The sequence below is a fragment of the Oncorhynchus nerka genome, linkage group LG24 (genome assembly GCF_034236695.1).
Source record: "Oncorhynchus nerka isolate Pitt River linkage group LG24, Oner_Uvic_2.0, whole genome shotgun sequence".
NCBI classification, from domain to species: Eukaryota; Metazoa; Chordata; class Actinopteri; order Salmoniformes; family Salmonidae; genus Oncorhynchus; species Oncorhynchus nerka.
Genome location: NC_088419.1, coordinates 67223693 through 67246825, shown reverse-complemented (window position 1 = coordinate 67246825; position 23133 = coordinate 67223693). Strand labels below are relative to the sequence as shown.

At 44.4% G+C, this 23133-nt stretch overlaps 1 protein-coding gene across 2 annotated transcripts; it reads left to right on the top strand.

Annotated features, from left to right (window-relative positions):
- Positions 1 to 1528: 1528 nt before the first annotated feature.
- On the top strand, positions 1529 to 12045 carry LOC115108464 (zinc finger protein 180-like). Of its 2 annotated transcripts, XM_029632824.2 has the most exons (7): positions 1529 to 1604; positions 2198 to 2256; positions 4617 to 4705; positions 4841 to 5044; positions 5122 to 5349; positions 5602 to 5716; positions 8443 to 12045. In XM_029632824.2, the coding sequence occupies exons 3-7, from the start codon at positions 4646 to 4648 to the stop codon at positions 9159 to 9161; spliced, it is 1326 nt and encodes a 441-aa protein (XP_029488684.1). In that variant the 5' UTR covers positions 1529 to 1604; positions 2198 to 2256; positions 4617 to 4645; the 3' UTR covers positions 9162 to 12045. The 2 variants fall into 2 exon arrangements, with proteins under 2 accessions (XP_029488684.1, XP_029488683.1); XM_029632823.2 differs by lacking the exon at positions 2198 to 2256 and having other exon boundaries at positions 1533 to 1604.
- Positions 12046 to 23133: the final 11088 nt, after the last annotated feature.

The following is a 23133-nucleotide window of genomic DNA, read 5'->3' as shown; positions in this document are numbered from 1 at the left end:
AAAGCCCCATATACCACCCACCACTGTGACCTGTATGCTCTCGTCGGCTGGCCCTCGCTACGTATTCGTCGCCAGACCCACTAGCTCCAGGTCATCTATAAGTCTTTGCTAGGTAAAGCTCCACCGTATCTCAGCTCACTGGTCACCATAACACCCACCCTTAGCACGCGCTCTAGCAGGTATATCTCACTGGTCATCCCCAAAGCCAACACCTTCTTTGGCCGCCCTTCCTTACAGTTCTTTGCTGCCAATGACTGGAACGAATTGCAAAAATCGCTGAAGTTGGAGACTTATATCTCCCTCAATAACTTTAAACATCAGCTATCTGAGCAGCTTACCGATCGCTGCAGCTGTACATAGTGTAACGGATTTCCTCCTCTTCGTCTAAGGAGGAGTAAGGATCGGACCAAAATGCAGCGTGGTAAGTGTCCATATTGATTTATTCAAGAACACTGGAACAAAATAATAAATGTGAAATATACAAAACCAAAAATGTACCGTGTGGCCCAAACACCCACAAACCAAAAGTGAAACCCAGGCAACCGAAGTATGATTCTCAATCAGAGACAACTAACGACACCTGCCTCTGAGAACCATACTAGACCGAACACAAAAACCAACATAGAAAAACAAACATAGACTGCCCACCCCAACTCACGCCCTGACCATACTAAAACAAAGAATAAAATAACAGAACTATGGTCAGAACGTGACACATAGCCCATCTGTAAATAGCCCATCCAACTACCTACCTCATCCCCATATTGTTATTATTTACTTTTTTGCTCTTTTGCACACAAGTATTTCTACTTGCACATCATCATCTGCACATCTATCACTCCAGTGTTAATTTGCTAAATTGTAATTACTTTGCTACTATGGCCTATTTATTGCCTTACCTCCTTACTCTATTTGCACACACTGTATATAGATTTTTCTATTGTGTTATTGACTGTATTTCTGTTTATCCCATGTGTAACTCTGTGTGTTTTTTTGTGTTGCACTGCTTTGCTTTATCTTGGCCAGGTCGCAGTTGTAAATGAGAACTTGTTCTCAACTGGCCTACCTGGTTAAATAAAGGTGAACATTAATTTAAAAAATTTTTTTTTAATGATGGCCTACCCGGGTCAATCCCTAACAACGCTGGGCCAATTGTGCTCCGCCCTATGGAACCCCCAATCACGGCCAGTTGTGATACAGCCTGGAATTGAACCAGGGTCTGTATTGGTGCCTCTAGCACGGAGATGCAGTGCCTTAGACCGCTCCACCACTCTTTAATGAGTAGGTGTTGGAGGATGGGAATAAATAATACATTATGAATATAAAATAATGTAGTACAATACCACCTCATTAAGGGTCTGTTATTCTTGGTACATTGATCTCTATTTCATAATCATTCAAGCTAGGCCTTTTCGTTATCTGACACAACTGTAGGGCAGTATGATTCACTTTAATGTATGCCCAGTAGGTGGTAGTAAAATAGGAAAGTGTTTTCAAACTCGGTGGTAGTTTGGTCTTTTTGAGTTTCCGTATATGCAACCACAATAATATTCCACGACCCTCCGATACTCCTGTTAAGCATCCATGTAACCAACTACCGAAAGGTAAATATGTTTTATGTATTTATCTAAACATATGAGCTTTATAATATTGTCATTTGATGACAAGTTGGGTGTGTAGCTAACTATTCAAGCCATCTGTTTGCCAGCTATAACTAATCTAGTTAGTTAGCTAGTTAGCATAGGGCAATTCAATGTACTAGTGCTTAACCAAAGATGGTGCTAGTAACGTATAACAAAGAGTGTAGCTATAACGTTACGTGTTTGAAAACTGTAGGTATAAAACCCCATAAGGACCGACATGTGAAGTTTATAAGAGCATATTGGGTGTCAAATGAAAGCAAACAGTGTCTCTCTGTGTGTGGTCCTTCATAATAAAATGTAGCTGGGATATCTTGGTAGATCTATCCCTCTTAGGACATTTCGAATACAACACATCCACTTGATGGCTTTTGACTATGAAGAGGGTCTCTGATTGGCAGGAGAGGGACGTACAGTTGTGTCCTTTCTCAAATGCAGTTTTGAATGGGGAATCAATTGATTGTTATCATCTTGATACTAGTAGTTCTGTAATAAAAATGGATTCCATTGTATGGAATACAATTCCATCGTTCATTCCACTCATGTATTATTCACAGATTGTCACCATGCCACTGACAAATTATGAAAAGCAAAGGAGAAGGAGTATTATGAGGAGGTAAAGTAGAAACATAAAAATGAATATATGTTTGAGAAAATCACAGGCTAAAAGCCCAAGAAAATAGATTTGTTGTGTTTTATTAATTACCCTTTCAGATACAAATTGCTAAGTTATTACCTTGAAGAGAGCATAAATGACCTATTTCCTCCTCTTTGTACCTATTCAGGCTACATCATCATGAATAGAATTACATTAAAATCCATAAGTAGGGGCCTCCCGGGTGGCGCAGTGGTCTAACCAGAAACTCTGGGTTCGAGCCCAGGCTCTGTCGCAGCCGGCCGCGACCGGGAGGTCCATGGGGCGACCCGACGCACAATTGACCTAGGGTCGTCTGGGTTAGGGAGGGTTTGGCCGGTAGGAATATCCTTGTCTCATCGCGCACTAGCGACTCCTGTGGCGGGCCGGGCACAGTTCACGCTGACTAGGTCGCTAGTTGTATGGGGTTTCCTCCAGCACATTGGTGCGGCTGGCTTCCAGGTTCGATGCGCGCTGTGTTAATTAAGAAGCAGTGCGGCTTGGTTGGGTTGTGTTTCGGAGGACGCATGGCTCCCGACCTTCTTCTCTCCCGAGCCCGTACGGGAGTTGTAGCGATGAGACAAGACAGTAACTACTAACAATTGGATACCATGAAAAAGGGGGTAAAAAATAAATAAATCCATAAGTATCCATCACTGTGTAGTACAAATCAGGTACCCAGGATGTTACCCGTGTTAATCCACTTCACTTAATGTAGTTTGATAATCAAAAAAAATTTCAAACTAAAGTTGGCTTTAAAGCAGACTGCCCATTCTTTCTGCAGACATCTTTGAATCAGAGCAGATATTTATTGAAGCCCATTCCCGCCACCGCAAATTAATAAAATGCTCGGTAATATCTCAAAATGTTTAGATATACTGTCAAACATTTTAAGATACTAAATCTAACTCAAGAGTTTGAGATAGTTGACCATTCTTATAGGATATGTTTCTTCATTTGTAATATTGTGTGGGAATTCCACAGATGTCCCAGAGTAGTGGGTGGGGGGGGGCTGTTTTCCTGGGGCCCAGAGTTTTTCCTGATCTGGTAGGCTAACCTAACAAGGTAAAACTCTGGACAGTTATTTAACAAACCGTACAACTCTATGAACAAGGCTTACTTTTAACAGAACATTTTACAAAAACACATCTACTTAAAGTGGCACTCCAAACTTCTTTTCACCTCATTTAACACCTGATTTACTTGACTAAAGGCACATCTCAATAGGTGGTCCAGATATGTAATTACATAGTGGGGCCTTTGCTTTTTTGTTCTCCTTATTGTTCCTCAAGCATGGGGGGAGGCCGACGACGTCGCTGATTCCCATTAGACCAACTCCTTAAATGCCCTATTCATTGAAGTTTGCGGTTGTGTCTAAAAATACTATTTTGCTAAACTTTTGACCCTTTAGTGCTGTATTTACAGTGCCTTAGGAAAGTTGACAGTGCATGTCAGAGCAAAAACCAAGCCACGAGGTCGAAGGAATTGTCCATAGAGCTCAGAGACGGGATTGTGTTGAGGCACAGATCTGGGAAAGGTACCAAAACATTTCTGCAGCATTGAAGGTCCCCAAGAACACATTGCCCTCCATCATTCTTAAATAGAAAAAGTTTGGAACCACCAAGTCTCTTCCTATAGCTGTCCGCCTGGCCAAACTGAGGAATCGGGGGAGAAAGGCCTTGATCAAGGAGGTGACCAAGAAACCGATGGTCACTCTGACAGGGCTCCAGAGTTCCTCTGTTGAGATGGGAGAACCTTCCAGAAGGACAACCATTTCTGCAGCACTCCAGCAATCAGGCCTTTATGGTAGAGTTGTCCAGATGGAAGCCACTCCCCAGTTAAAGGCACATGACAGCCCGCTTGGAGTTTGCCAAAACGCACTAAAGGACTTTCAGACCATGAGAAACAATATTCTCTGGTCTGATGAAACCAAGATTGAACTCTTTGGCCTAATCCTGGTTTTGCTTTGTCATTATGGTGTATTGTCTGTAGATTGATGAGGGGGGAAAACAGTTGAATCCATTTTAGAATAAGGCTGTAATGTAACAAAATGTGGAAAAAGTCAAGGGGTCTGAATAATTTCCGAATGCACTGTATACTTGGGATATCGCTTTTCAACACTAAAAGTAAAAAAATCGCTGGAGCATCTTTAAACTTTGCAATTAATTGTTTTTGTTTGACATACATTTCAAAGTGAAAAATCTCAATCTCAGCATAATTCCGTTACTATGGAATTTCCCTTTGCTTACGTCAACATCGGTGCCATTGTTGACTTTCATATGGGCTTTGTTGAGCCTTTTGATCTTATTTAACATTTGGGTGGGTTGTTTTGTTATTGACAGGTCACGGGTCTGTTCATCATCTACTGAAGATGGATCCAATGGATAAATATGGGACATATGAAAGCAGTGGTCAACCAGAAGAGCTTTTTGTATGTTAAACCGTATTTTATGCATTCTTCAAAGTGAGAAACAATTACATTTTACAATAGCTTAAACAATCGGCTATCCATTAACAAGTTTTATTGGTCAAGTTGAGTTTATTCACCAACCATGGTCTGTTCTAGGATCACTCACTACATTGGAGTGAGGTTAAAGAGGAGGCTGAAGAATGTCTGATTTCAGCTGTCTCGTTAGGAGTTGAAACATCCCAGGTTTGTCCAAAGGAGGACCCTGATGAACAAGATCCCTCCTTTGACACAGTTTCAGACATCTATGGAGTTACAGAGCAAGAGCATGGACATAAAGGCATGACATATCTCAAAGTAAAGGTTTGTATCTACTCAACATTTTGCAAGCCCACTTACAAGCCCAGAGTTGTTGTTAGAATTATGTTTTTTTGTGTCAGGTGCCGCCTTCTCCAGTCCCAGTCAAAGAGGAGTCTGAAGAATGCTCCCATCTGCCAGTAGATGAAGAGGAAGTTGCCTTAATTACAGTGAAGAAAGAAGAGAATGAAGACTGGTTGAAGTCAGAAGATGAGGATGTTGTGAAAGTGTCAGTGCCTTGGGAACCGTTGGAAACATCATCATCATGCTCAGATACAGAGGACAGTGAGATGGAAAGTGATAATGTGAAAGTGAGTTCAAGCATGTATTAACGTACTGAGTGAAATACACACTTTGAGATGTTTTGTAGGGTTAGCTTCTTGTAGGGTCAATTTAAAAGTTTCTTCATTCCACAAATTGTTTTGACTGTTTTGACACCCTACCTATTAAAAACTGTGTACCCCAATCCACAAACCTAGCTCTTGGGCCAAGTTAGTATTTCCCCAATTCTTGAAGGTAACTGACTTTCTGACTGAACTGAATCCGCTTCTCTGTTTCTGAAGGACTGTGAAAACCATGAGCGTGACATTTCACGAGGTTTAATGATTGAAGATTGTAGCAGGATTGATCCAGGGATGACGCCAGATACAGATGTGAAAGCTAATGCTGTCGATTTCAGTGAGTACCATTGGTGGGGTGGGTTGCAGTTGTGGTGTAGATATAGCTGCGGGAAGTAGTCTGGGGGTGGGGGTGCTGTGATTGTTTTGCAGTGGGGGGGTGCAGAATTTTTTGGGGGGCCAATGCTGAAGACGTCTATATCAGGGGTTCCCAAAAATGTTCAATCAAGGCACCCCTTTCAGCATTGGGGAACATCCTTTTACATCAGCCTAAAACCCCAAACATCAAGCAATGCAAATGTAGAAGCACGGTGGCTAGGAAAAACTCCCTAGAAATGCAAGAACCTAGGAAGTTGCCTAGAGAGGAACCAGGCTCTGAGGGGTGGTCAGTCCTCTTCTGGGTGTGCCAGGGGAGATTATAACAGTACATGGCCAAGATGTTTAAATGTTCATAGATGACCAGCAGGATCAAATAATAATAATCACAGTGGTTGTAGAGGGTGCAACAGGTCAGCACCTCAAGAGTAAATGTCAGTTGGTTTTTCATAGCCGAGCATTCAGAGACAGCAGGTGCGGTAGAGAGAGACGAAAACAGCGGGTCCTGGACAAGGTAGCACGTCCGGTGAACAGGTCAGGGTTCCATAGGCAAGCAGGCAGAACAGTTGAAACTGGAGCAGCAGCACGACCAGGTGGACTGGGGACAGCAAGGAGATATCAGGCCAGGTAGTCCTGAGGAATGGTCCTAGGGCTCAGGTCGACATGGAGGAGAGGGAGAGAATTATAGCATACTTAGGATAAGGACACAGGATAAGACAGGAAAAATACTCCAGATATAACAGACTGACCCAAGAACCCCGACACAAACTATTGCGGCCCTGTCAGACGATACCCCCTGACCCGGCCAACCAGGCAGGATATAACCCCACCCACATTGCCAAAGCACAGCCCCCACACATCTAGAGTGATATCTTCAAATCACCAACTTACTACCCTGAGACAAGGCTGAGTATAGCCCACGAAGATCTCCCCCATGGTACGAACCCGAGGGGGGCGCCAACCCGGACAGGAAGATCATGTCAGTGACTCAACCCACTCAAGTGATGCACCCCACCTAGAGACGGCATGGAAGAGCACCAGTAAGCCAGTGACTCAGCCCCCATAATAGGGTTAGAGGCAGAGAATGCCAGAGGAGAGAGGGGAACTGGCCAGGCATAGACAGCAAGGGTGGTTTGTCACTCCAGTGCCTTTCCGTTCACCTTCACACCCCTGGGCCAGACTACACTCAATCATAGGATCTACTGAAGAGATGAGCCTTCAATAAAGACCTAAAGGTCGAGGCTGAGACTGCTTCTCTCACATGGATAGGCAGACCATTCCATAAAAATTGAGCTCTATAGGAGAAAGCCCTGCCTCCAGCTGTTTGCTTACAAATTCTAGGGACAATAAGGAGTCCTGTGTCTTGTGACCGTACGGTATGTGTCTTTATGTCCAGCATGACCAAATCGGAAAGATAGGTAGGAGCAAGCCCATGTAATCCTTTGTAGGTTATCAGTAAAACCTTGAAATCAGCCCTAGCCTTAACAGGAATCCTGTGTAGTGAGGCTAGCACTGGAGTAATATGATCACATTGTTTGGTTCAAGTCAAGATTCTAGCAGCCGTGTTTAGCACTAACTGAAATGTATTTAATGCTTTATCCTGGTACCCGGAAAATAGAGCATTACAGTAGTCTAATCTAGAAGTGACAAAAGCATGGATGAACTTTTCTTGCGTCATTTTTGGACAGAAAATTTCAGATTTTTGGAATGTTACGTAGATGGAAAAAAGCTGTCTTTTGAAATAGTCTTGATATGTTCGTCAAAAGAGAGATTGGGGTCCAGAGTAACGCAGAGGTCCTTCACAGTTTTATTTGAGATGACTGTACAACCATCAAGATTAGTTGTCAGATCCAACAGAACATCTCTTTGTTTCTTGGGACCGAGAACTAGCATCTCTGTTTTGTCCGAGTTTAAACGTAAAAGATTTGCCGCCATCCACTTCCTAATGTCTGAATAACAAGCTTCCAGTGAGGCCAATTTTGGGACTTCACCATGGTTCATCGAAATGTACAGCTGTGTATCATCCGCATAGCAGTGAAAGTTAACATTATGTTTCCGAATGACATCACCAAGAGGTAAAATATATAGTGAAAACAATAGTGGACCTAAAACAGAACCTTGAGGAACACCGAAACGTACAATTGATTTGTCAGAGGACAAACCATCCACAGAGACAAACTGATATCTTTCCGCAGAAAATATCTAAACCAGGCCAGAACTTGTTCGTGTAGAACAATTTGGGTTTCCAATCTCTCCAAAAGAATGTGGTGATCGATGGTGACAATCATCGATTAGAATGACAATCGCAGTGACCGGGCAACAACTCTTACAATTTCAACTATTGAATCCTGCAAGATAATGTTCTTAATTATTTAAACTACCTTTTTTGCCAAAGCAGAGATGCTGAATAGTTGTTTTGCCTGCACTACAGATGTTATTGGTCCGCTAATACTAGTAAAAGGCCCAGTGCACTACTTTTGTGGGGGGGGTTCTTAAAAAAATACAATTTTTTTTTTTGTATTAATATTATTTTTTTCAGATTTTTTTAAGGGGTTGCTGCAGCACCTTCAGCATCCCTACTTTCTGTGTCTATGGGTATAGAGATAAAATAATGTCTTACATGTACAGAACACGTGTTCATAACTCAATAACTATGGTTCTATTTTTGATGTTTTTTTCTCTTTCCTTTAGGTGAATCTAAAGGGGGGTCCTCCTTCTACCCATGCCCCCATTGTACACTTGGTTTCACCATAGAACGTTTTTTCCATGGGCATCTCAAGAGGGCCCACCCTGAAGAGTACATCGCTCTGCTGAAGTCTGGGGAAATAATTGCAACAAAAAAAAAGTGTTCACAGCTGCCCCCAGCCACATGCCCGCAATGTGGCAAGAGCTTCTCCAATAAATATGTTATGGAAAAGCATCAGAGGAGTCACACAGGAGAGAAGCCATATCACTGTGCAGACTGTGGGAAGAGCTATGTCTTTGCTGATTCACTCAAAAAACATAAAAAAAGATGTGGGAAAGGATTCCGAAGACAAACCCAACTGACCAGCCATGAAACGATCCCCACAGGAGAGAGACCATATAAATGCTCTCAGTGTGGAAAAGGATACCGAACACCAGCCAGTCTAAAAGCACACCAGAAAACCCACCCAGGAGAAAAGCCTTATCAGTGTTCTCAGTGTGACAAATGTTTTGGCTTTTCCAGAGACCTTAAGAGACACAGATGGACTCACACTAGTGAGAGACCATATAAATGCTTTGAGTGTGGCAAAGGATTCGTCGAACAAACCCAACTGACTAGCCATGAGCTTATCCACACAGGAGAGAGACCGTATAAATGCTCTCAGTGTGCAAAAGGATACCGAAGACCAGCCCATCTAAAAAGACATAAAATGACCCACACCTAATGATTGCCTCCGGGGTAAAAAGTCATTCTACTGGCTGGAAGATTTGATAACTTGGAACTTTGATATGCTGTAGAGTATATTAACTCTGGAACTTTGATATTCCCGTAGTATATATGTTATGTAAAGTTCAACAATATATAGAAAAATTTGCTACATCGAAAATTATATATATTCAATATTTATGTTTTAAAATATTTATAAATTAAAAGGTTTGCTGTGTCTGTCAGCGTAGTGTCCAGAACATGGAGGTGGTACCAGGACACAGGCCAGTACATCAAGAGACGTGGAGGAGGCCGTAGGAGGGCAACAACCCAGCAGCAGGACCGCTACCTCCGCCTTTGTGCAAGGAGGAGCAGGAGGAGCACTGCCAGAGCCCTGCAAAATGACCTCCAGCAGGCCACAAATGTGCATGTGTCTGTTCAAACGGTCAGAAACAGACTCCATGAGGGTGGTATGAGGGCCCGACGTCCACAGGTGGGGGTTGTGCTTTACAGCCCAACACCGTGCAGGACGTTTGGCATTTGCCAAAGAACACCAAGTTTGGCAAATTCACCACTGGCGCCCTGTGCTTTTCACAGATGAAAGCAGGTTCACACTGAGCACATGTGACAGTCTGGAGACGCCATGGAGAACGTTCTGCTGCCTGCAACATCCTCCAGCATGACCAGTTTGGCGGTGGGTCAGTCATGGTGTGGGATGGCATTTCTTTGGGGGGCCGCACAGCCCTCCATGTGCTTGCCAGAGGTGGCCTGACTGCCATTAGGTACCGAGATGAGATCCTCAGACCCCTTGTGAGACCATATGCTGGTGCGGTTGGCCCTGGGTTCCTCCTAATGCAAGACAATGCTAGACCTCATGTGGCTGGAGTGTGTCAGCAGTTCCTGCAAGAGGAAGGCATTGATGCTATGGACTGGCCCGCCCGTTCCCCAGACCTGAATCCAATTGAGCACATCTGGGACATCATGTCTCGCTCCATCCACCAACGCCACGTTGCACCACAGACTGTCCAGGAGTTGGCGGATGCTTTAGTCCAGGTCTGGGAGGAGATCCCCCAGGAGACCATCCGCCACCTCATCAGGAGCATGCCCAGGCATTGTAGGGAGGTCATACAGGCACGTGGAGGCCACACACACAGCCTCATTTTGACTTGTTTTAAGGACATTACATCAAAGTTGGATCAGCCTGTAGTGTGGTTTTCCACTTTAATTTTGAGTGTGACTCCAAATCCAGACCGCCATGGGTTGATAAATTTGATTTCCATTGATAATTTTTGTGTGATTTTGTTGTCAGCACATTCAAATATGTAAAGAAAAAAGTATTTAATAAGAATATTTCATTCATTCAGATCTAGGATGTGTTATTTTAGTGTTCCCTTTATTTTTTTGAGCAGTGTATAATTGTACACATAGGGCCTAATATAGACACCCACCAAAAAAAGAAAGCAAATAGTGTAAATTTCAAATAAAAAAAGGCCATTATGCCTGACTTAGATTGGATGCATTCCGATTTTTCTGTAGCCTCTGTGGCCAACGACCCAGGCACACATAATAATGCCATGAATAGCGGTAGCATTAATCTCACAAAAATCCAAAAGTAAAATGTAAAGGGTTGGTCCCATGTTTCATGAGCTGAAATAAAAGATTCCGGAAATCATTCATACGCGCAAAAATTATTTCTCTATTTTTTTGCACACATTTCTTTACATCCCTGTTTGTAAGCGTTTCTCCTTTGCCAAAAATAATCCATCCAAACAGCCTCACAACCGCAGACCAACTCACAACTCATTCTGATTTGCTGGGCCTGGCTCCCCAGTGGGTGGACCTATGCCCTCCCAGGCCCACCCATGACTGTACCTCTGCCCAGTCATGTGAAATCCATAGATTAGGGCCTAATGAATTTATTTCAATTGACTGATTTCCTTCTATGAAGTGTAACTCAGTAAAAATCTTTTAAATTGTTGTGTTTATATTTTTGTTCAGTATATAATGAAAAGGTGACCAGAAACCAGATTCCTTTTTTAAGGGACAGATTTGTATGGAAAGCCAAGTGGAAGGGAACATTTATATGTTGTCATCCTCATAATAACCGTGCGTGGTTTAACCGCAACAGAATAGTACCCTTCAACTGAAGCAGCGGGAAACTAACGAGTGTCCACATCTTTCACAATCATACCATTACTATACTTCTAATGGTTTAGGACCATCACGTGACGTCCTGACTACTGGTAAAACAGTCTTGCACCCACGTGCTAATCTACGTTACTTTTGCCCCGAGCTCACACCCGGGAGGCAGCCCATTTCCAAAATGAATGCAATCCCTTTTTACCCTGGGAAACTCCTCCCGCTTGGGCAACCTGTGTCAGATAATCAAATCCATTCCATATCTCATGTGAAGTCTTCCAAAAACACATTTGCACATGAATTCACATGTGAAATTTCACTTGCACGTGACTTCACGTGAAATTGTACAAATGTTAAGTGTTCCAAAAGCACATTTTCACACGTGAAATGCGATGTGTAGTTTCATGGTATCACATGTTGAAATTTTGCATCTCCATGTCACATTTATTTAACATGAGATCATGTTCTCACATGTTGTCACGTGTAGTTTCATATTATCACATTGCTTCACATGTTGGACATGTTATCACGTTAACTTCACATGTGATCACACAAGAACTCACTTGTTCACATGTGGAATGCATTAGTTTTTTCCATAATGGACACCACAAACATTCAATTGTTTAGTCCAGATGTTGTTTAGTTTTCTATTGTTTAGTTGAGAAGTGCCATATTTTTTATTATTTTTTATTATTTCTGCTGTACAAAATGTTAAACATGGCGATGTTGTTCTCATGTTCTCAATAAAGGCTTTTAATATTTCATTGCATGTCATGATTGATTAATCTTTTTCAAACAGTTACATTTCACCGCAAACCCTATTACAATTGACCCCTTAAGTGGGGTATATTGTAACATTTCACTCCTTATATCTGAGACAGTCATAACTTGTCTGTTTGATTCAGAGACACAATACCTATACCAATTTGTAGCAGAGCCTTTTTAACAAAGCCTTTTTAATTCTATGTGCTGTGCATTTTGCTAAGATATTTGGATCACAACACTGTAGTGTAAGGGGCCTCCAGTTTTTAGATAGACTGGCTCTTTAAACTTACCACACCTGGGTCCAGATTCAGTAATAGTGAAATCAAACCTTCTTGATGAGTACCTGATAGTTTACAACTTTTATAGGAGTGGTTAAAACATGCTAATAGTGGATATTTGAGTAGATCAAAAAAGGTTTAATATACCTCAACTGTTATGCTATCCAGCCCTGGAATCTTCCCTATAGCCTAAATGTGACCATACAGAGGCGGATGCAAGATGCAAGCAACGATGGTTTAATGAATACAGTTTACAGCAGCAACAGGACAGACAGACTGTACTCAGACGGAATCCGACCCAGGGACTAGGGCGCATCTTCCGATGATAGCGTGCTGAGAAATCCAGGGGAGTGTGTCCGGATGGGTAGGAAGGAGCACAGCAGATAATTCACACAAGGGCGGCGAGAGATGAGTACGGACACACGACACAACCTCAGGGAAGTAACAACGATCTGACAACAAGAAACACTGGTTACAGAACATATAAAGGGAAGATAAGTGGTTCCAGCTGGCGCAGACAATCAGGCCGAGATTGGGAACCACGTCCACACAAACACGGGAGAGAGAGAGAGAAAGAGAAAGGGAGGCAGTGGATTCATGAACCGTGACAATACCCCCCCCCCTAGGAACGCCTCTTGGCGTTCCCAGGCGAATTTACCTGTCGATTGAAATCATCGATAAGGGAGTGATCCAGAATGTCCCTAGCAGGTACCCAACTTCTCTCCTCCGGGCCGTAACCCTCCCAGTCCACCAGGTACTGGAATCCGCGTCCCCTCCTTCTAGAGTCCAAAATACGATTGACAGAAAAGGTGAGTTCCCCATCAACAAGTCGTGGCGGCGGGGGAACCGGGACCGGCGGGTTAATGCGGGCCTGAAACACAGGTTTTATTTTAGACACATGAAAGGTAGGATGAATTCTATACGCCGGAGGAAGCTTGAGCCGGACCGCCACCGGACTAATGATCCTGGTGACTTTGAACGGACCGATAAATTTGGGGGCAAGCTTGTTCGAAACGGATCGGAGTGGAATGTTCTTAGTAGAAAGCCACACTCTTTGGCCAACGACGTATACCGGAGGCTTCGACCGGTGGCGATCGGCCTTAGCCTTGGTGCGCGCCCCCACCCGGAGAAGAGTCTCACGGGCTCTGCTCCATGCGTGACGGCACCTCTGGATGACAGCGTGAGCGGAGGGAACAGTGACCTCGGACTCCGTACTGGGAAAGATAGGTGGCTGGTAACCTAAACTACACTCAAACGGAGAGAGACCCCTGGCTGCCACTGGCAACGAATTGTGAGCGTACTCAACCATAGAGAGTTGTTGACTCCAGGAAGAGGGATTCTTAGAAACCAAACATCGCAACACTCTCTCCAAATCTTGGTTGGCCCTCTCCGTTTGACCGTTGCTCTGGGGATGAAACCCTGAAGACAGGCTGACACTCGCTCCCAGTAACCTACAAAACTCTTGCCAAAACTTGGACACAAATTGGGGCCCCCTGTCAGAAACTACGTCCATCGGCAGGCCATGTAAGCGAAAGACGTGATCCACGACAGTTACCGCTGTCTCCTTGGCAAATGGTAATTTAGGTAAGGGAATAAAATGAGCCGCCTTCGAGAACCGGTCCACCACGGTCAAAACACCCGTCTTGCCCTGGGAGGGCGGAAGGGCGGTAACAAAATCTAGCGCGATGTGGGACCAGGGTCTCGAAGGGACCGACAGCGGTTGGAGTAACCCATCTGGGGGTCGATTAGAAGTCTTCCCAGTGGCACAAACCGAGCAAGCCAAGACAAAACTGTGAATGTCACAAGCCATCAGTGGCCACCAAAAGCGTTGCTTAACCAAAAAGCTAGTGCGGCTGACTCCTGGATGACACGCTACATTGGAGCAATGCCCCCACCGAATAACATCGGACCGACACCCCTCCGGCACAAACAACCGATTAGGCGGGCAACCGGGCGGAGGCGTTACCCCTTCTAAGGCCGTTTTGACCCTCGATTCAACCTCCCATGTGAGTGTGGAGACCACTAGGGTCCCGGGTAGGATGCACTCGGGAGTGGATGGGCGTTCGGAATGGTCAAAAATGCGAGAAAGGGAATCGGGTTTGACATTCTTGGAACCTGGGCGATACGAGAGAGAGAAGTCAAAACGTCCGAAAAAGAGTGCCCACCGCGCCTGCCTGGAGTTGAGTCGCTTGGCGGTTCTGATATATTCCAAATTTTTGTGATCGGTCCAAACTATAAAAGGTACCCCGAACCCTCTAACCAATGGCGCCACTCCTCCAGTGCTAACTTCACTGCCAACAACTCTCTGTTGCCAATGTCGTAGTTGCGTTCCGCAGGTGATAACCGATGGGAAAGGAACGCGCAAGGGTGCATCTTGTCGTCAGAAGAGGAACGTTGGGAAAGTACCGCACCTACCCCCACCTCTGAAGCGTCCACCTCCACCACGAACTGACGCGAGGGATCGGGAGCTATGAGGATGGGAGCCGAAACAAAGCGGCTCTTAAGTTTGGCGAATGCAGCCTCGGCTGTATCGGACCACCTGAACGTCACTCTGGGGGAGGTTAAGGCGGTAAGAGGAGCGACTATCTGACTAAAGTTGCGAACGAAACGCCGGTAGAAATTGGCGAATCCCAGAAACCTCTGTAGGGCTTTACGGGAATCTGGGCTTGGCCAATCCACCACAGCCTTAACCTTGTCAGGATCCATGCGAATACCTTCAGTCGAGACGATGTAACCTAGGAATGGAACAGATTGTGCATGAAAAATTCATTTCTCCGCCTTGACAAAAAGTCCATTCTCCAACAACCTCTGAAGCACTCGTCTGACGTGCTGAACGTGTTCCTGGAGAGAAGAAGAAAAAATCAGTATGTCATCCAGGTAAACATATATGAACTGATCAATCATATCTCTCAGCACGTCATTGACGAGTGCCTGGAAAACCGCTGGGGAGTTGGATAGCCCAAAAGGCATGACCAAATATTCGAAGTGCCCTCTGGGGGTGTTAAACGCGGTCTTCCATTCGCCCCCCCCCCTTATGCGAACCAAATGATATGCATTACGTAAATCCAACTTAGTGAACACGGATGCTCCCTGTAATCTTTCAAAGGCTGAGGACATCAACGGTAAGGGATAGGTATTCTTCACTGTGATGTTATTCAACCCACGGTAATCAATGCAAGGACGCAGAGATCCGTCCTTCCCCACAAAGAAGAACCCCGCCCCCGCTGGAGAAGAGGAAGGACGAATGAATCCAGATGCCAGAGAATCGGAGATGTATCTCTCCATAGCTTCCCTCTCCGGAACAGAGAGTGAATATAACTTGCCTTTAGGCGGAGACTCACCTGGCAATAATTCTATTGCACAGTCATAGGGACGATGCGGAGGAAGAGAAGCAGCACGGGACTTACTGAACACCTCCTTCAGGTCGAGGTATTCAACGGGCACGTTAGACAAATCCACTGCCTCCTCTAGAAACACAGAATCAGACACAGACGAACAAGCAGACACTAAACAGGACTCAAGACACTTATTACTCCACATGGATATAGAGTTATGAACCCAGTCAACTCTGGGGTTGTGTTGGGTGAGCCAAGGGTGGCCGAGAACTAATGGTGACAGGGGTGAGTCCATGAGTAGAAATGATAGTGTCTCAGTGTGATTGCCAGAAGTGATGAGTGTGATAGGTTCAGTGGTGTGAGAAATGTTGGGGAGTTCTTGACCATTGAGAGCGTTGACGGATATCTTGTGAGTGAGGTGATAGGAATCTGGAGTTTGTGAGCGAGCTTGAAGTCCATGAAATTACCCTCTGCTCCTGAGTCCAGTAAGGCTTGGGTGTCGTGCGTGTGGGTGGCCCATCTTAGTCTTACCGGGAGGAGAGTAGATGATGAGGTCTTCTCTGTGGTGACACCACCCGATAGTAGCCTCATGCTTACTACCGGGCCTGATCTTTTACCGGGCAGGAGTGGATAAAGTGGCCCGCTCTACCACAGTAGAGACAGAGTCCTTGGGATCTCCGCCTCTCCCTCTCTTCCCGGGAGAGGCGAGCTCTCCCCAGCTGCATGGGTTCGTGAGCGGAGGCTGAACTGGCCGTGTTCCCGCCGCTGGCATGCCAGCCCTCCGTGTCGTTATACGGTCTGTTAGAGCATGCTCGGCGGCCAATACGACTCAGACGAGCGTCGACCCTCAAGGCTAGTTCCACTAGTCCATTTAAACTCCTGGGAAGGTCCAGAACATAAATCTCCTTCTGGATCCGGTCCTCCAGCCCATGCAGGAACATGTCCCACTGCGCCTCCTTGTTCCACTGACACTCTGCGGCCAGAGTGCGGAATTGGATGGAGTATTCCGATACTGAACGGTCTCCTTGGCGAAGGTCAGCGAGTAGTCTGGCCGCCTCTCTACCCGCCACGGCCCGATCGAAGACCCTTCTCATCTCCTCGGAGAGTGTCTGGAAAGAGGTGCAGCATGGGTCCTGGTTCGCCCACACCGCCGTTACCCAAAGAGCCGCTTTGCCTGATAGCAGTGTGAGTACGAAGGCTACCTTAGACTGTTCACGGTTGAAGGTCCGTGGCTGCAACGAGAAATGCATGGAACATCTCGTAAGAAAAGCTCTGCAATAGTCAGGATCACCTGAATAACCCTCTGGTGTCGGTAGCCGTGGCTCTAGCTGGGAATCCGGCTCTGGCGGGGCGGGTTGAACTGCCGGTGTAGGTGGCGCAGCGGAACCCCTCAGATGTTGTAATTGTTGGGTCAGCTGGGATACCTGCGTCGCAAGGGCTTGTACTGCCCGACCTGTGCTGGAGATGTTCTCCTCTTGTTGATCCATTCTCGTGATACTGCGGGAAATGAATTCGGTCAGACTCGTTGAACTCGCTGCATCCATGGTCTGGTCAGATCGTTCTGTGACCATACAGAGGCGGATGCAAGAAACGATGGTTTAATGAATACAGTTTACAGCAGCAACAGGACAGACAGACAGACTGTACTCAGACGGAATCCGACCCAGGGACTAGGGCGCATCTTCCGATGATAGCGTGCTGAGAAATCCAGGGGAGTGTGTCCGGATGGGTAGGAAGGAGCACAGCAGATAATTCACACAAGGGCGGCGAGAGATGAGTACGGACACACGACACAACCTCAGGGAAGTAACAACAAGAAACACTGGTTACAGAACATATAAAGGGCAGATAAGTGGTTCCAGCTGGCGCAGACAATCAGGCCGAGATTGGGAACCACGCCCACACAAACACGGGAGAGAGAGAGAGAGAGAGAGAGAGAGAGAGAGAGAGAGAAAGAGAAAGAGAAAGGGAGGCAGTGGATTCATGAACCGTGACACTAAAGGCTTTAATTGCATCAAGACGTTTTTCTGTATAGCTGTTCATTTTACACTATTCTTATTCAAAGAATAATTACAATTAACTTCAGTTAGTGGAACTGGAGGAGACTGAAAAGAGAACGTATGCTTAAAGTACTTTGCATCCTCTTTCAAAATGTCATTTGGTGAATCAAGGATGACTCCATTTGTAACAAGTAAATACTTTTCCCTAGCATTTCTATGAATTTTTCTAAATGTTTCATCCAATTCGCTTTATTTATTTATTTTTTTATAATACATGTACTGTTATTTCTTATTTCCTTTATTAATATGAAGTCCTTTTACCTACAGTCGTGGCCAAAAGTTTTGAGAATGACACAAATATTAATTTCCACAAAGTTTGCTGCTTCAGTGTCTTTAGATATTTTTTGTCAGATGTTACTATGGAACACTGAAGTATAATTACAAGCATTTAATAAGTGTCAAAGGCCTTTATTGACAATTACATGAAGTTGATGCAAATAGTCAATATTTGCAATGTTGACCCTTCTTTTTCAAGACCTCTGCAATCCGCCCTGGCATGCTGTCAATTAACTTCTGGGCCACATCCTGACTGATGGCAGCCCATTCTTGCATAATCAATGCTTGGACTTTGTCAGAATTTATGAGTTTTTGTTTGTCCACCCGCCTCTTGAGGATTGACCATAAATTCTCAATGGGATTAAGATCTGGGGAGTTTCCGGGCCATGGACCCAAAATATCTATGTTTTGTTCCCCGAGCCACTTAGTTATCACTTTTGCCTTATGGCAAGGTGCTCCATCATGCTGGAAAAGGCATTGTTCGTCACCAAACTGTTCCTGGATGGTTGGGAGAAGTTGCTCTCGGAGGATGTGTTGGTACCATTCTTTATTCATGGCTGTGTTCTTGGGCAAAATTGTGAGTCAGCCCACTCCCTTGGCTGAGAAGCAACCCCACACATGAATGGTCTCAGGATGCTTTACTGTTGGCATGACACAGGACTGATGGTAGCGCTCACCTTGTCTTCGGACAATCTTTTTTTCCGGATGCCCCAAACAATCGGAAAGGGGATTCATCAGAGAAAATGACTTTACCCCAGTCCTCAGCAGTCCAATCCCTGTACCTTTTGCAGAATATCAGTCTGTCTCTGATGTTTTTCCTGGAGAGAAGTGGCTTCTTTGCTGCCCTTCTTGACACCAGGCCATCCTCGAAAAGGCTTCGCCTCACTGTGTGTGCAGATGCACTCACACCTGCCTGCTGCCATTCCTGAGCAAGCTCTGTACTGGTGGTGCCCCAATCCCACAGCTGAATCAACTTTAGGAAACGGTCCTGGCCCTTGCTGGACTTTCTTGGGCACCCTGAAGCCTTCTTCACAACAATTGAACAGCTCTCCTTGATGTTCTTGATGATCCGATAAATGGTTGATTTAGGTGCAATCTTACTGGCAGCAATATCCTTGCCTGTGAAGCCCTTTTCGTGCAAAGCAATGATGACGGCACGTGTTTCCTTGCAGGTAACCATGGTTGACAGAGGAAGAACAATGATTCCAAGGACCACCCTCCTTTTGAAGCTTCCAGTCTGTTATTCGAACTCAATCAGCATGACAGAGTGATCTCCAGCCTTGTCCTCGTCAACACTCACATCTGTGTTAACGAGAGAATCATTGACATGATGTCAGCTGGTCCTTTTGTGGCAGGAAATGCAGTGGAAATGTTTGTTTTTTAACACAACAAAAAAATAATCAGTTGGGGACACTGATTAAATGTCTGCCTTCTTCTATGGCGCCACTTTAGGGTACGTGTTTCTTCTGCTCCAGAGTCCAATGGCGACGAGGTTTAGCCAACGCTTGTCATTGCTCATGGGGATCTTAGGCTTGTGTGCGGCTGCTCAGCCATGAAAACCAATTTCATGAAGCTCCAGACGAACAGTTCTTGTGCTGATGTTGCTTCCAGAGGCAGTTTGGAACTCGGTAGTGAATGTTGCAACCGAGGACAGCCGATTTTAACGCTCTATGCACTTCAGCACTCTGCGGTCCCGTTCTGTGAGCTTGTGTGGCCTACCACTTCGCGGCTGAGCCTTTGTTGCTCCTAGATGTTTCCACTTCACAATAACAGCACTTACAGTTGACTGGGGCAGCCCTAGCAGGGCAGAAATTTTACGAACTGACTTGTTGGAAAGGGGGCATCCTATGATGTTGCCACGTTGAAAGTCACTGAGCTCTTCAGTAAGGCCATTCTACTGTCAATGTTTGTCTATGGAGATTGCATGGCTGTGTGCTTGATTTTACACACTTGTCAGCAACGGGTGTGGCTGAAATAGCCAAATCTCCTCATTTGAAGGGGTGACCACATACTTTTGTATATACACTACCTGTCAAAAGTTTTAGAACACCTCATTCAAGGGTTTTTCTTTATTTTTTACTATTTTCTACATTGTAGAATAATAGTGAAGACATCAAAATTATGAAATAACACATATGGAATCATGTAGTAACCAAAAATGTGTTAATCAAAATATATTTTATATTTGAGATTCTTCAAATAGCCATCCTTTGCCTTGACAGCTTTGCAAACTCTTGCAATTCTCTCAGCCATCTCAATTTGGTTGAGTTTGGGGGATTGTGTAGGCCAGGTCATCTGATGCAGCACTCCATCACTCTCCTTCTTGTTAAAATAGCCCTTACACAGCCTGGAGGTGTTTTGGGTCATTGTCCTGTTGAAAAACAAATGATAGTCCCACTAAGCCCAAAGCAGATGGGATGGCGTGTCGCTGCAGAATGCTGTGGTAGCCATGCTGGTTAAGTGTGCCTTGAATTCTAAATAAATCAAAGACAGTGTCACCAGCAAAGCCCCCCCACACCATAACACCTCCTCCTCCATGTTTCACGGTGGGAAATACACAACCCTCCAAATTGTCTTATATTCTCCTTAGGGAGAAATCCTGACCATCCAGCAGACCCAATCTGGTAAGATTTGTTATTGAAGCAAGACAGACAAAGAAAACAAGAGTAATACACATATATCACTCGAGGTGGGGAAAACTTCAATTCTTCTGGAGTAACTGTCAACCATTACCAACATCTCTTTTTTTCCTTTTACAGGCAGGCATCTGGAGAAAATGTATTTGAATATTTATATAAGGGCACCAGGGGACTGGTAATTCCCCCTTTGGACACATGACTCACATGATCACAGAAATTGATTTATAGAACAGCACATGAATAGAACACTGAAATTAGTTATAAGAAAAGCACATGTATAAAATGTCCATGACAGTGTATAAATATAATAATGTGTTTCATTGCTCATTATCTATGGGTCTATAATGAAGTAAACTGTAATTAATTTGATAAGTTCTGTCTTTCCTTTAGGTGGCTTTTAAGAGGTGACCTTCTACTCCTGCCCCCATTGTGCAATCGGCTTCACCATAGAACGCTTTTTCCTTGGGCACCTGAAGAGGGACCACCCTAAAGATTACATCGCAATGCTGAAGACTGGGAAAATCAAAGCCTATAAAAGAGGGAGTTTACGGGTGACCCCAGCCACATGCCCGCAATGTGGCAAGAGCTTCACCAATAAATACGTTATGCAAACGCATCAGAGGACTCATGCAGGGAAGAAATCTCATCACTGTGCAGACTGTGGGAAAAGACACAGATGGACTCACACTGGTGAGATACCATATAAATGCTCGAGTGGGGAAAGGATTCAATCAGGACGGAACTTAAAACGTCACCAACTATTCTGTAGAAGTACAAATATGATCTTTAGTGTGTATGTGTCAGAGAATGGCAATAAATAACGTTCTGAATATATAACTAGATGGTAATTGTACATGGAGTACAAATGATGGGACTTGCTTTCACTCTTTAAAATTACTTTTTGTGGTAGATATTTAAAAAGTTTTACTTTAGTATTTAAAGCAAAGCAGTTTAAAGTATGTATGGTTTATAAAAACATTATAGTAGTGATACTGTCTGCAGTAGTAATGGTGGTGACTAGTTATAGTTGAAAAAGTAGGTAGATGAAAAGTTTGAATAGCCTGAACATATTAAAAGTCAGTTTGTTGTATCAAGCTTGAACGGTTTAAGAGTTACTGTTGGTGTTGTTTTTAATGCAAATGTATATAGTGATAGATGATTCAGAAAAAAAAATAGAATTTGAAGTTAGGACAGCGTGAACATGTGAAAGTTGGTTTGGTGGCTTCAGCTTGAATGGTTCAAGAAAGAATGTTGCTGAGTTATTTTACGCAAATGTATATAGTTCTAGTTGATACAAATTCTAAATAATTTGAAGTTAGGATAGCCTGAACATGTGAAAGTTGGTTTGGTGTGTGTAGCTGGAATGATTTAAGAGTTACTGTTGGTGGGTTATATTATACAAATGTATATAGTTGGTAAGATACTATTGTAAAGTGGCTGTTCCACTGGATGTCATAAGGTGAAAGCACCAATTTGTAAGTCGCTCTGGATAAGAGCGTCTGCTAAATGACTTAAATGTAAATGTAAATAGTTATAATTTATAGCGCAGATCAGAGCTAGACCAGAGCTAGTGCAATGCAGAGCTAGCTAGCTATGCCCAGGACCAGAGCTGAACCAGAGCTAGTGCAGACCAGAGCAGTTGTTGTGGTCACAGTAGTGCTCAGTAGTTTTGTGCTCAGTAGTTGTGGTTCAATAGTTGTGGTCAGCAGTTGTTTGGTCAGCAGTTGTGTAGTTCTGGTCTAATTATGGTGGTTAGTATTTATGGTTAATAGTTGTGTGGTTAATAGTTGTGTGTTCAGAAGTTGTGTGGTCTTGGTCCGTAGTTGTGTGGTTGTGGTCACTAGATGTGGTCAGCAGTTCTGTGGTTGTGGTCAGATATTGTGTGGTTGTGGTCAGATGTGGTGTTGTTGTGGTCAGTAGTTGTGTGGTCTGTAGTTATAAGGTCAAACATTGCGTGGTTCTGGTCAGAAATTATGTGGTAGTGGGCAGTAGTTGAGTGGTCAAAAGTTGTGGCATTGTGGTCAGTAGTCGAGTGATCAAAGGTCCTCAAATGTGGTCAGTAGTTATGTGGTCAAAAGGTGTGTGCTTGTGGTCAGGAGTTTTGTGGTTGTGGTCAGAAGTTGTGTGGTTGGTCAGAAGTTGTGTGGTTGTGGTTAGGAGTTGTGTGGTTGTGGTCAGTAGGTTTATGGTTGTGGTCAGTAGTTGTGTGGTTGTGGTCAGTAGTTGAGTGGTCAGTAGTTGAGATCAGTTGAGTAGTCAGTAATTGTGATCAGTAGTTGTGGATAGGTGCTTGTGGTCAGTAATTGTGGTGGTCGGTAGTTATGTTGATTTAGATGTGTGATCGGTAGTTGTTTGTTCAGAACTTGTGTGGTTGTGTACAGTAGTTGTGTGTTTGTGGTCAGAATTTGTGTGGTTATGGTCAGTGGTTGTTTGGCATTGTTCACCAAATGTGGTCAGAAGTTGTGTGGCTGTGGTCAGTAGTTGTGTGGTCAAAAGGTT